This window comes from Anopheles maculipalpis, chromosome X (assembly GCF_943734695.1).
Source record: "Anopheles maculipalpis chromosome X, idAnoMacuDA_375_x, whole genome shotgun sequence".
Lineage (NCBI taxonomy): Eukaryota > Metazoa > Arthropoda > Insecta > Diptera > Culicidae > Anopheles > Anopheles maculipalpis.
This window is the reverse complement of record NC_064870.1, coordinates 11,324,866-11,338,822: the sequence shown is the minus strand read 5'-3', so window position 1 is coordinate 11,338,822 and position 13,957 is coordinate 11,324,866. Positions and strand designations below refer to the sequence as shown.

General features: G+C 42.3%; 3 protein-coding genes across 3 annotated transcripts in view; 1 reads left to right on the top strand and 2 right to left on the bottom strand.

Annotated features, from left to right (window-relative positions):
- The window catches only part of LOC126556760 (uncharacterized), a 79,270-nt gene extending 70,656 nt beyond the window's left edge, over nucleotides 1-8,614 (top strand). Inside the window, exon 6 of the mRNA XM_050212239.1 lies at nucleotides 8,604-8,614. The gene's annotated coding sequence lies outside the window, so the exon portion shown is untranslated. The remainder of the gene's footprint in view (nucleotides 1-8,603) is intronic.
- Nucleotides 1-13,957, bottom strand: part of LOC126561809 (neurobeachin) — a 289,107-nt gene that overhangs the window by 110,005 nt on the left and 165,145 nt on the right. The window lies entirely within an intron of this gene.
- LOC126563314 (ectopic P granules protein 5 homolog) lies at nucleotides 182-13,953 on the bottom strand. The gene is made up of 14 exons (XM_050219950.1): nucleotides 13,933-13,953; nucleotides 13,004-13,760; nucleotides 10,340-11,703; nucleotides 9,932-10,269; nucleotides 8,079-8,934; nucleotides 7,463-7,998; nucleotides 6,640-6,766; nucleotides 5,557-6,546; nucleotides 4,845-4,997; nucleotides 4,326-4,761; nucleotides 2,304-3,054; nucleotides 1,862-2,200; nucleotides 871-1,218; nucleotides 182-797 (listed from the first exon to the last, which is right to left on the bottom strand). Exons 1-14 carry the CDS (start codon nucleotides 13,951-13,953, stop codon nucleotides 182-184), a joined length of 7,632 nt encoding a protein of 2,543 aa, XP_050075907.1.

Below are 13,957 nucleotides of genomic sequence, written 5' to 3'. Positions count from 1 at the left end.
TTAGTAAGGACTTCCAGTGTGCGTAATCCAAATCGAAATGGTAGGAAAGTGATAAAAAAGGTTAAGTTTGTTGCTTTGTGTTCGCCTTTATTAGTTTAGTTGTACGATCGGGTGCTATGTACAACACAGAAAATAACAAGAAAATTCAATATGATTGTTACAGAATGGAATGGACAAGCCTTCAGAGAAATTTTAATATTCCTCCCATATCACCAATAATCGCTTCCTGTAGAGTGTTGAGGAAGGGTTCTGCTAGACTATCTAATACAACTATAATATCTTTGGCTTGTTGTAAGATTTGGTGCGGTAGTTCCCGCTCGCCACCGCGAGTACCGACGATCGCATCAATGATCCGGCTTTGGTGCTCTTTATAGACAGACGCACTGCACGCGGATTTAAAATGTTCCATAGCCGTTGTGGCAATTCTTTGGCGGGAAGCACGTTTTTCCGGTGCAATCAGTAGTTTTTTAAGCGTAAATGGTTCGGTGCTCCCGTCAGCATCGCTGTAATCGTCCGTTTCGGAGCTCTGTTCGGGTGGTGTGCGACGAGCATAGGCATCGGCCAGCAGAGCAGCAAGCGCGTAAGCAATTAAACAATGGGAGGTACGCGAACCTTGAGCTTTCTCCTTGCCGAAAATTTTCTTAAGGACTCCCAGCATCCAGAATGTGTTGTTCTCACTTACGTCACCAAGCAGACCGATCACGGTCCGAATGGTTTCGTGCGGTTCCGGCTGTACCGAGAGAAGGGCATAGATGATCGAGCACCAGAACGGATAAAGCTGACATTCGACCGGTTCCCTGCAAGATGTGCAAATGAAAACACAGTTATCATTATTCGGCAACTTTGACGAGGTGTTTGTGTAAGACTTACAAGACATGCACCTCAAGACTATTCAACACTCCGCGCTGAGCTACGGGGTCACCACGTGTTTGGTGCCAGCGGTGCAAGAAATGCAGTTCCAAGCACAGTGTAAAACTGTGCCGGAACAGCATTTCGAACTGCCAGCGACCAATCGTCGTGTGGCCGATAGCATGCCACGCCTCTAACCATGACACGTTGCACCGGGAGCGAAAATAATGACTAAGGGCCGATTCGAGCAAGCGCATCCAATGTTCGGTAGGGCTGTCCAGCAAGTTGGCCGATTCGAATACGCAGCGTATTAGGAGCGGTGAGTTGGTATCGTTTTCTAGCATGGCAATTAGTTCATCTACAAAGAGGCTGCAGGAGAGAGAGAGAGAGAGAGAGAGAGAGAGAGAGAGAGAGAGAGAGAGAGAGAGAGAGAGAGGGAAACGATTAGAAAGATTTGGATGCTAACGTATTGAAATTTTGGGGCTGCCCCCGGTGATGATGCGATTACGGCGCCGGCACTGCAAGGTACAACCTTGCAAGGTCGTGTTCACAATGCACGGCAGGGTACAGTTACCGAATATATGCTACAAAAGTTTGAAGAATCCTATGTAACTATAGTTATATCAATATAGCAGATAAAATCCGTTGTAACAGAAATGAGCATTGTTAACAAAATCTTAATTGTACACCTAAACAACTATGCTTTTATGGGAAATATTTACTTTGTTAAAACTTATAAAAATATACGTATATATATATACAGGTGGCCGGAATGGTTACGAATGAATTAGAATTAGATAGAATTCTTATTGTAGAGATAGGTGTTAGAAATATAGATTTTAGTAGCGCCAGAGGACACCGATCCAGAAACCTGTAATATTTCCTCGTACACGAACAGACAGTGTTATAAGAATCCCTATAAAGCTTCTAGATAATTAGCCTTTTCGAACAGTGCTTGCCTGCACCAGAACAACAAGCAAACAAGAGATCAGATAGCTTAAGCATACCGTACCTTAGCGTGCTCTCAGTTTGCCACTTTTTGATGCTCGTTAACAGTTCCGCCATCATGGCCCGGGCCTCGATATCCCGTGGGTTGTCGGTACCCGTGTGTTGCTGCTGCTGCGGCAGACCTTCCAAGACCGCACTTATCGCAGTAAGCAGTTGCTTGAAAGCACCGCTCAACTGTAGCCGAACATTTTCCACTTCCTTACCACCACCCGACACACGCCCTGCGTTCATAAGCATTCGCACGATGACACTAATGTGTAGTTTGCGCTTCAACAACTGCATACCTCCCGGCACCAATCGATTTGCTTCATTGATACGCATTCCTGCAACAACCTCCAGAAATCTGCGTTGGGAAGAATGCGATCAACATGTTAGACGTGTAAAAAATAAAGCACTAGCAATACAAAGCAAAAACAATTTAAAAAAGCATTGATTCATTCTACTACCTGATCAGTGCGTCATCTAGCTCACGGCACGGTGCCTTCGTTGTGCGTAACATACTGCTAGCGTCCCCTGTCATGACGAACCAATCCAGTGCCGGGGTAAGTTCCGCAACGTGTAACGATTCCCACGTCAATCCCGCGAAATACTGCAGCAACTGAACCATTGCCGCGCGCACTTTCACATCCGAGCGTATTACCGGTTCGTACGCTAACCGTACACAGATAGCTAATGTTGCAGCGTGCGTTCGTTGCAACCACACGGGCAATGGACCATGCTCAGCGCCCATGGTCCAGTTACAGCGCACAAACACACACGCAAGCAGCTCATGACACTCCGGGGTGTGATGTTCGAACAGGAAGTGCATCCGCTCTATCAACATCTCGGACGGTTGCAAACGATCCCAGGGAAGATCCAGTACGAGTGTGTTTAAGACGTAAAGGGCGGATATCATGATGCGCGCATTGACGAACCATTCCACATACCAGTGCAGGAAGTACAGCAGAATTTGGCTGCCATGATCCGTGTCGGCGTAAGCGACCAACACCTTCTCGAGTGCGTATTCGACCGTCTGGAGCAGTACGCTAAACATCCACTTGGCCTTATCGTTGTTGGCATGTCGATTGGATGATTCTTTCGGTGACGACGGGTGATTTGAACTGAATCTGCCCTGTTGTAGAACAGGCGTTTCTGCACCGTATGGTATAACCCACGGTTCAAACATGCGATACACAGCCGGCAACAGATGTTCTTGTACTAAAACAACACACACGTAAGAGGCGTAACACAATTATTAAAACAAATAACGATTTGAAATTGTTAAGATACTGTAAAGAACTACAGTCAATGAGAGTCAATTGGAGTAATTGCGTGGTTTTGGCTGTGCAATCTACGAGCAAAATTCCCATAAGTCATAAAACAAGTGGACTCTTCGAATGGATTAACCTTCGTTTCAATGACCAAAAATACACCCTATTTCTACAACCACCTATATTCGGGTAGGTCATAAGGCCGAGGGCCACGAGAGAATTCAAAATTTGTTATCCAACTAATAAAAATTAGTGAGGAATTAAAAAAAAATTCTTGTATTTAGTTTTTGTTTTCATAGTTTGTAACATCTATATTTAAAGTAGCTTATCAATCACACTTTTTGTATGAATATATGTATTTTTCGTTCGATTGAACCTAATTTTTTATTGTGTAAATGTGAGAAGTAAACAATAACCATCCAAATAAGTCGCACTGTTGATACTTCTTTTTACAAAGTCATGTAGTCAATTTATACAGACAATGAAAATAGCCAAAGGAGTGTCGGATAATAATTGTCAAGTTGTTGTTATGGTTCCAAATAATTCAAACGATAAGCAATTAAGCAAGCAAACGTAAATGAAGTATCGGTATGGCGATTATGCATTGAATCTCTTTTAAAACAAGCTCTCACGTTACAAAAATTGACTGTTCAGCTGGAAAGTAAAGCGATGGTTCAGTCATTCATAAAGCCAAAAAAGGGACAGAATATGCAAAAATTTGTAACATAATATGATCATTATGAGATAAATACAAATAGTTTACAGCTCTAGAAATGAAAAATAGGATTTTTTAACTCACAACTAAATGTTATAAGCCCGACAGAAAATAGTGTCTTCTTTCTTAAAAATTCCCTGCAAATACGACAAGCAGCTCAAAATGAAACACTGAACACTGAAGCAAAATATATGACCTGCCCGGGGTTATAGAAAAAAAGAAATAATAAATTGAAAATTAAGTTAAAAGCTTATTTTAAAAAATACAAAAATGTGCTTTTTTCCTATATGATAGAAAAAATGTTTTTCTATGCATTCCAAAAAGTTTCAAGCTGATAGCTCCCTTAATATTAAATGTTATTGGAAAATTAAAATGCTAAAAATACCCAGGTGGTCATTGAAATAAAGGTTAACTCGTTGGATATCATGGGCGCTCCCACTACACTTCAATGAGATCAAACAATGTTTAATAACTAATGAACTACAACATAGGACACTACTCACCAGCTCGGATCCGATTGTCTTGCATGCCGGTAGTGAGAAAGCTGTGTGACAATAGGCCTAGCAGCATGCCTAATACTTCCACGTACGCACCGTGCCGTTTGTACATACCGTTCCAAGGGTACGCAATATCACGCTGCCATGCAAAGTGTTCCGTTACGGTCACGATTACTAATTCCAACACTTCGAAGCTTAGCACCGGTTCAGTGCAGTTCACTTCGGCGAATTGGCGATGTGCTTGGCACAGGGCACTGTCCTCCATTGACATCTGCAGGTCAGGAAGATTGGCCCGAGAACGGAGCACATTCAGCAGCCGGAGCAACATCGTCGGAGGTAGTGTCGGCCATTGAGAGTAAGCGTTTAACGTGTGCTCCACCATTTTGCCGAAATTGTTCGGGAATTGGTAACTGGCAAAGATTTCCAGATGGGATAGTAAAAGCTAAAAAAAAATTAAACGAAAAACGAGCTTAGCGTAGTTAACATTCATAAGCGAATATGAAGAATTCTGGGAACAATTTTTACATGGGAGAACTGTACATCCAGCTCGGTTTGGTCAACGGAGACGCTATCAGCCGTGTGTAGTTTGTACATGCCAAGCATAATCAGCCTGGCAAACTGGTCCACCTCATCCGGAGTGATACTGTGCTGCTGCTTGAGCCACTTGGATAGATGGAGCTAAAAGAAATACGTATACAGTAAGCAATACATAAAGTTTAAATTTATGGCAAAACAGGTTGGTAGATAAGTTGAAGTCCATGTGTGGTTGCGGCACAGCAAAATGAATTAAAATTGTTGTAAGTTTTGGCTAACCTTATACGTGTGTTTTCACACACGTATGTGAATTTGATAGCTATAAGTTAATAGCTATAATAGAGTGCCGCGAAAGCTCACAATCGACCAGAAACAACAACGGGTGGTTTGAATCTTTTAAACCGAATTTTTGTGTCAATATATGACGATGGACGATACAATAGGGAACACACAATTTTCTATTCGCAGACTAGAATTGTAATTGAGCTTCAATGATGAAGTAATTGCTAAAACAGAGGCCTATTGTAAGGCCTAGCGACAAACTATATTTTTGAAATAGGTACGAACAGATAATAGATCACTTTAAGCACTGCTTCACTTTCGAAGGCAATTAAGTTGAGCAACAAAAAAATCCTTTTATCGTGGTTAGGACTAAGACTTATCTACCCACATGTTCATATAGCATATCCTTCCTGGTTTCTACCTTGTTGCCGAACAGATCCACAAATATGCTTCGTTCGAGATTGCCCGACTTTTGCTTAACCAGCTGACCGTACACCTTCATCAAAGGACGAACCGGTATGCGACTATTCTCCAGCAGGGCAACGATCACGCTGGAAGGTTTCCGGCCGTCTTCTAGCGCACCCGCAAATATCTGTCCAACCTCTTCCAGCATTATGTTCAAAAAATCGTTTCGGTTCGTGTCCAAACCTAGCCGCACCGCAAACGTTAACGGCGGCTCGAAGTTCGCATCGGACACTTCGTGCAGCAGCGTGCGTTTCATTGTCCGGATGGCTTCATTCAACGTTTGGGCCGATGCTCGATCAATCTCCGAGCAGTAGTCCATAAACAGACTGTTCCCCAGCTCGCGCAACATTATCGTGTGCTTCATTATGTAGGGTGGAACGTTATTCATTCGGTTCAGGAACGCTTCCAATGCTACCAACCGGGCTTGGATACAAGTATTTATTTTTGTATCGATTGCGACACATTTCGAGCGCACCATGATTGTTGCTGCACCGGAACAGATCAGCATGTTGCACCTAAGCTGGTGCTCGGACTCCTTGACCTCGTTGACGTAAAGTTGCTGGTACAGCTCGAACAGCTCATTTTGACGTATTTTTAGCTCGTTCTTCATCGGTAAGTACGTTTTGTCGATGTACTGCTTTATGATCCGTACACACTCGGTGATGCGCTTTACTCGTCCCATCGGTGGTGTTTTTAGCGCATCGGCAAGATCTTTCAGTTCGGTCCGATGCTCCGACACGGGTATCGGTAGTGGATCGGTGTAACTGTTTTCCAGTCGGCGTTTGATTGCCTGAGTTGGTGGTAGCTTGATAGTGGCACCGCATACAGTTTTATCCTTCGCCGACGAGTGATGCGGAAGTACACGGTAAAGATTGTGCCACCCTTCAATCATCATACGGTGGACTACCCGGAGGATCTGCGTATTAGTGCACTCCGGCCAAAATATCTCGATAAAGAAAAATAATAAACATTATCATTTGAGCTCGATCATCTTTTTGAGATGATTATGGATGAAGATAGTATAACAATAACAACTTACCTCTAAACCGTAAAAGATTGATTGTAGTTGTTCTGTGGCGTATTGTTTGGGTAGCTTGATTGGAGCATCATCATTTATTTGATTGAGATCTGTATCGACTAACCATAATTGGAACGCTTTTACGAGGCTATAAAATAGAGACAGAGGGAGGTAAATACGTTATGGGGTCGCCTACTACTTTATACACCAGATTCAAGAGGTAGATGCTTTTAAATAGATTAAGTAAAAATCGCTTTCTCAAACTTTTGCACAAAGTTTCTTCAGAAAGTGAAATTACATATGTTACACTATTGTGTGACAAATGCCATCCACTGGGCTCCAGTAGAATCGATCGGATAGTGGAAAACATTTTAAAAACAATGGAAAAACAATGTAGGACCTAACGTAAGGAGATATGCGTACGAAAAGAATATGCGTGCTAGGTAGAATATGTACGCACAATATACCTGAAATCGTTCGCACAGTATACCTGAAATTCATGACGACTGAAAATGGTTTGTAATGGTACAGTGTGACCCCTGAAACGATATTAAACAAAATATCATTTTCCCGGGTTTTCTGAGAAATTCCCGGTTTTCCCTGTTGAGTGCTTGTATATAGCGCAATCTACATATAAGGAGGCATCTTTATTTGCTATTTAATCGGGCCTGTTTTCAGTGCGTACGGTATTATCTCGTTTTTGCTATCTTAATTCTAGGATTTAACTAGTCGTTCAGTTAATGTATCATCAAATAAATTGTTCATTCGTTACCGTTTACACAGTGAGGATAGACGCTACATATTGGACAAGAAAAACCAATGAAAAAGGAAACATTACACTTACCGCAACATTCCCGGTGAATCTTCGTTCGTTTCCTGCAGAAAATGATAATGCAGCTCCAGTTTGCACAGCAACTGCTTCAGCTTTTCCATCAGCCCCGAGTCGTGATCATACAACCGATCGGCAACACCGTGCACCTCGTCCCCAACGTCGGTAACACGTGTCAGCAGCAAGGTGAAAAATAATTGCCACAGCCCCAAATACAGTGGATGTTCAGTGTTTGCACGCAGTAAATAGCGCGCCACTTTGAACAACACCAGCGCATTGGCTGTGGGACAAGAATCCTTGCCCTGTACACACGTCGTCGCCATTACCTCGCGCAGTGCCGCATCTATCTTGATGGTTCGATTTTTCTTCAGCATGCGCAACAATTTCAACCACAAACCCGTCTTCTGTTCCAGCTGCTGATGTTCAATGCCGAAAACGAGCAATGCCAAAGCAACACAATCGTTTGGCAGTTTGCCGTACAGTAGCGGTGGCTCGGTGCCGAGAATTTTCGACCAGAGTGAATGTTGCTTATGTTTTACTACTGCAATTGACTAAAATGTAAAAAGAAAAAAACAAATTAAACGAATGGAACGTCAGTGTTTTTGTCGTTTTTAGATCAAAGAAATATTACCTTAAAAAATGGACGGAAACGGTCGCCCAGCGCTTTCCACGCATCCGCGTGTCTGAACGAAATGCTGGCCAGTACGTTCATCAATCGCAGCACCTTGACACTGTCGCTCCAATTTTTTATCTTCACTAACCAATCAAACCACATGCAGACGAGCGACGGCGGAGTGGCGTAACCCTGATGCCAGTACATGGCCGCCTGCGAGACTATCATAGATCCCATTTTGCCCATACTAGCCCCTTCCAGCAGTTTCATTGCGAGTGTATAGTGCTGCTCATCGCCAGTTTGTCTTGACCAAGCCAGTATGTTATCATTCTCAACCAGTTCCGCGAGGATTCCGATAAATTGATCATTTTTCGCCAGTGCATGAGGACAATCGGTAAACAGGAGGCTGATGAGTTCGAGACAGCGCACTACAACGGTATCGAGATGGTGCACCTCGTACAGTATACGCATCGCTTTCAAGCCTTCCTGACAAAACACTGGCACCCAGTGTCCCATCTTGGTGGACAGTAGCGCGCAAAGGCACGCTACTGGACACTGCTCCTTTATTGCCCTCTGCAATTCTTTCACGTGCACAGATAAAGGCAAAACCACTTTTTCCACCTGGCTTGGATCTTTTAAGAATCGTCGTATGTTCTGCATCGGCTGATCAAAAGCATGTATATGTAGCTGCAGCAACAGAAACAGACAACGCTCCTGATAGCTACGGTGTTCGGCTTGTTGTTCCGCAGTAACAGCCACCGATGGGCCACCGCCGTTCGAGTTGTTTAGGACAGGTTGATGCTTTCGATATGCAACAACGATGTTATAAGCTACAATGTTTTGTAGATCCTTCTGTACAGGTACAATAAAGGAACTGCGATTATATGGAAAACTAGATAACAAAAATGGAAAAATAATTAGTAATTGTAAATAGTTGTTTTCAATAAAAGAGGTTTTTTACATGATAATGTAAAAGCATCAATAATGTTGGTAATGATTTCAGATAGGCTGACCAGACGTAATATAAGACAACAAAAGGATATTGTTTACCATTTCTTTTAAAACCATTAGATGACAATCTAGCTTACCCTACAGTACTTCATCTCTGAAGAGTTTACCAAAATCATTGATAATTTTGAATTATCTGCTAGTGCTATGCGTACAGAGTAAGAGTGACTGAGTTTTTTTTTTAATTTTTCTTCTGAATGATTTAAACAAACTTCTCACAAAGAATTTTTAAAACTCTTTTGAGATTCGAATCACAAATAGTGTTAAAACTCCTTTGGCAATCGTTAGTATTAAATTCACTACCAAAGAGTTAATAGACACCAGAGATATTCTAATTGCGAAGAATGTTTAAACTCTTTTGAGGAATCGGTATTATCAAACTCAGGCCCAAGGAATTAATACTCGCCAGAGGAATACGAAATGCAAAGAGTTTTTAAACTCTTCTTTGGGATTTAAATCGCAAAGATTATTTAAAACTCTTTTACAATTCGAGTCAACATAGGGTTTTGTAAAAAATGTTTGCGACTCGAAGCGCAGCGAGTAGTCATAGCTGTTATGAGAGGCGTGACGTTGTTATGAGAGCTACAAGCCCCCTCGGCCATTAAAAGTTAGATTAAGTTAAAGGTGGAAATATGTTGAATATTTTCATAGGGTACCAAGGTACCTATCGTCATATTTATTTTTATGTAAGGGGCCGCCTTCTGCCTGGTTGTCTCGCGACTCGCAAAAGAGTTGTGAAAATAATTAAATCCCGGTAGGGAGTAAATAAGACTGAATAATTCCTTGAAAAGAGTTGTTATTCTCATCACTACTGTCAACCGATAAACCCTGTTAAATGATGTTGCCGGTGAATGTGAACGTACCTTGTATCCCCATACTGGATGTACATCAGCAAACCAAGCGATAGCTTATGGTAGATGTGCGTTCGTGGGTATTCTAGCAGCATGTAAATTAATCGTTCATAATTTAGATGGTCCGGACGCCAGCGCATTATCAGCTGTTTTTTGCCACTAAACACCTCCAGCAGTGTGTTGCCCTTCATTTCCCAACAATTGGCAATAGTTTGTCGACGGTTCTCATCCTCCAAAGCGAGTGTATTCAGCATAAAGGACAGTACAGACGAGGTCCGTTCCATTAGTAAATGAATTTGATCCTTCATTTCTACAAACACCACCGCGTCCGCTGGTATTGCGGCAAGCAACTAAAATTAGAGAGGAATTTTTTTTGTTATAAATCGGATTTGGACAACTGATACGAAGAACCTTTCTTACCTCAATCAATGTTGCCGCAACGGTAGGTATAAATGTACCATCTTTAGTTGCATCGCGTGTTAGCGCCAAATCGACAAGCGGCTTCAGCATATTGTACAGATCTTGAGGCGATTTCTTTTTAGCCAGCTGTTGCTCAAACTCTTCCATCAGAGTGCAGTTGTTCAGTAACCGGTGGCTGCTTTTCCAATAGTCGAAATCAGGTTTTTCGCGAATGCTTCGATTTACCATGGTGGCATATATCCACCAGCAGGCGCATGTACTTAGCAACCCAAATGGCAGCGTGGACAGATGGCGTGTCAGGGCCACACCACCACCATGAATCAATAGAACAGCACGGTACATGAGCGTATCGAAATATACCTGTACCACTTCACTTTCTTCTGACTGACGGTTAAGTTTGTGCGCTTGGCGATACAATCGCAACACATCACCCACAAATTTCACTGCATCGTTAATGAGCAGTGCCAACCGTCGGGCAAAATGGCTGTAGCGTGCAATGCCTCTACCGTACATTAGTAATCCTCCGCCCAGTATAGCGATCAGTTCGTTGGAGAACGAGAACAAAATTAAAATGTTCACCGTGGATAGATGTTCCGGGTTCAGCTGTTCTCCATCCAGATGTTGCGCGCGTTCGATGGTGCGCTGTAGAACAGTGTCGAACAGCCGCCGGAATGGTATTTGATCAAGGAACGCAAGCAAATCACTTTCCTTGATCGGCCGGATCCGTTTATCCGCGCTGCTATCCTCACCATCGCTGTCGACCCATTCGAAATCATCGCCCGCTTTCGCTTCGTTCACTAGTGGCGGTTGATCCATGGTGGCTAGCGACTCGTCTACCGGCACCACGAATGATTGACGCGCGATGATAGGTCGTATCAATACGTGGATGAGCGTAAAAATAGTATGTATTTCAATGTTGGTTAGCGGCTTATTTTGATTCCCAAATGCAAGTGGATGCACCAACACATGGGCCCATGTGTCGATCCCTTTCGGGAAGCGTAACAAATGGAACATCAGCCAAACGCGCTCATCAACACTGCCGGCGCGCAACATACCCGTACCGAGTTGGATGAACCATTTGCGCAAATCTTGCACATACTGGCATTCATCACCCTTGTCGCAATCGCGCTGATGCATCTCGGCGCGCAAAGCATTTCCGATAATGCGTAGCTTGCATCGCAACAAGCCCGATTGCTCGTAACCCGGTACCGATGGATCGGATAAGTTCTTTTCCACCATCGTGCGCGTGTAGTGAAGCTGTATCAGTGCTTCCTTTTCCTTCGTTACAAACCGATTGAGCAGAGCGGAAAATTCAGCCTTGGCTTCCGTACACCGTTCAACGTTCAGCGTGGCAACCCTGCATTGTAAAATTCAAATACATTAGTAAATTTGTTGTAAAAGCGTTTATAAACGAAAGCAAGTTTCACTCATGCGAAAATTTCATTTCAGTTGACAAAGTTTCTGTTCTCGTGATTGAAGAACTTTCAAATGTTACTTCGTAGATGCGTGAAGAAATCGGAATGCAATCGCTATCGGAATGCAAGTGTGTATTCAATTAAATGTATTTATTTTATTTATTTCAAGTATGACGGATTGCGCCGTATTGTCAAAAATTAAATGTCAAAATTTAATAATAACTGTCAAAATAAGTCTGCGAACTGTTGTTACTTATTTATACAAAAATCAAGTAACAAATTTATCCAGACAATAATAATAGATAATCGTTCTCAACCATTTGTTAAGGTTCCAAACAATGCAAACGAATTGTATATTGCTCACTTTTGTATAATTCAAGCAATAGCACAGGCACACGTAAATGAAGCAAAAGGCTGGCAAAAGTATTTTCACCCGTATCGGTATGCCGATCATGCATTAAATCTTTTCTAAAATAGGCTCTCCCATTACAAAAATGATTATTCAGCTGCAAATTAAATCGATTGCTTACCAAGGAATGGATTAGTCATTAATAAAACCATAAACGGGAGGGATTATGCTGAAAGTTTTGATAGAATATGATTATAACGAAGCATTTATCATATTCTATCCATCCTATCCATCACTTCCTAATTCTACTATTCGACACAACAAAAGCCTCGCATTTTAACGGCTGACTCACACAAAATAAATAAGTTTTACAACACAAAGATTGTCAATTTTCAAATAAAAACTGCTGATCACAGATGCAACAATGCTGATCACAGAGAACAATTGCTGATCACAGATGCAAGGAGAGTACAGCATTCGAAGTGAAAAATAAAAAGAAGATTCTTTTTTATGTTATTCGTGTCACAGTAAATAGTTTCTTGAAAATTTCTTGCAAATATGACGAGCAGATCAAAAGCTACCAGGCTTTATGATACGGCAAAATACAAACTCCCATACAAAATGTATGACCTACCCGGGGTACGTGATCATAGAAAATTGAAAATTTGACCATACGGCGACGTGATACTTAAAAATAAATATATAAATATGCTGAAATCTGATTTTGCTATATGATAGAATTTTTTTTTATGTTTTTGAAGTTTCAAGTTGATAGCTACAGTAATATTAAATGTTATTGAAAAATTAAATTGCAAAAGATACCTGTGTTGGTGTTCATTATTGTAAAGGTTAAAAGTACAGCATTACTGCTGAATTGTGTTGTTCACACTTACCAATTATTCAACGATACGGACAGTAACCGTGAATCGGCACATTGGGCGAACTCGGTGACCTTTGTGTGCTCTATGTCCCAACATTTATGACGCAGGCTAGAAATTTGCGATCGGCTCACCAACCGCTGTATCATTACATCGCAATAGTAGTGGTACGAGGACCGGTATGCTTGTAGCATCCGCTGTAAATCGCTATCGTCATCGGCAGGATTTTTCGCTTGCGGACCTTCCGTCGTAATGAACTGACGTTCCAGCCCATCCACATACCGCCGATAGCGTTCCAAATTTGGCGTGGTCTCCTCAATACACCACTCGAACAGTGCGCTTATACGGGGCGAAAAAACTTCATCTATTACGCATTCGTAATCATCTTCGGGCGAGCTAATTGCACCTTTGGGGGTGATATCAATATTCGAAAAAGTGCTGTCAAATTGCTCGCTACCAATGTTGAGCTCGCGCAAATCCGGATACAGCAATGAGGGAAGCTTGTCAGAATCACCGCAAATCGGAGCGGTCGGTTTAAAATCAGTCAATAAATCAGTCTCTTCAAGCATTTCATCGCTGTTTTTCGTATCCTCCATCGGTGGTGCGAGTTCTTGCACGGCGTCTGGTAAAATCAATTCTTCAGGCTCGTTCAAGCTAACAGCGGGTCCTGCTTCTTCTGCTGCTGCTTCTGAAAAAGCAACTGGTGGTGGTGATGCTGCTGCTGTTAAAGTCGACGGTTGCTTTTCCTGCTTTTTAGCAGCTTTGCTGCTGCGCTTTTTCTGCAACATTTCCAACGAAAAAGAATAACGAAATTCCGACACGTTCAATGCAGTTGGTGGGCCATTTTGTGTTGAACGAAGAACAAATCGTTACATTTCAACACACACACAGAATACAGAACACGGTCAGTTAGTTTTGGGTTGGCGTTCGGGAAATGCATGTTCTTCTTACCTTTCGCTTAATTTCTCCCATCTCC

Bases quoted from the DNA above. Each gene is read 5' to 3' on its own strand.
- LOC126563314 (XM_050219950.1), bottom strand. From the start codon at position 13,953: ATGGGAGAAATTAAGCGAAAG. The intron at 6,767-7,462 runs GTAAGTGTAATG...TCTATTTTATAG, and splicing joins GATTCACCGGGAATGTTGCG to CCTCGTAAAAGCGTTCCAAT. The intron at 798-870 runs GTAAGTCTTACA...CACATCTTGCAG, and splicing joins AGTCTTGAGGTGCATGTCTT to GGAACCGGTCGAATGTCAGC.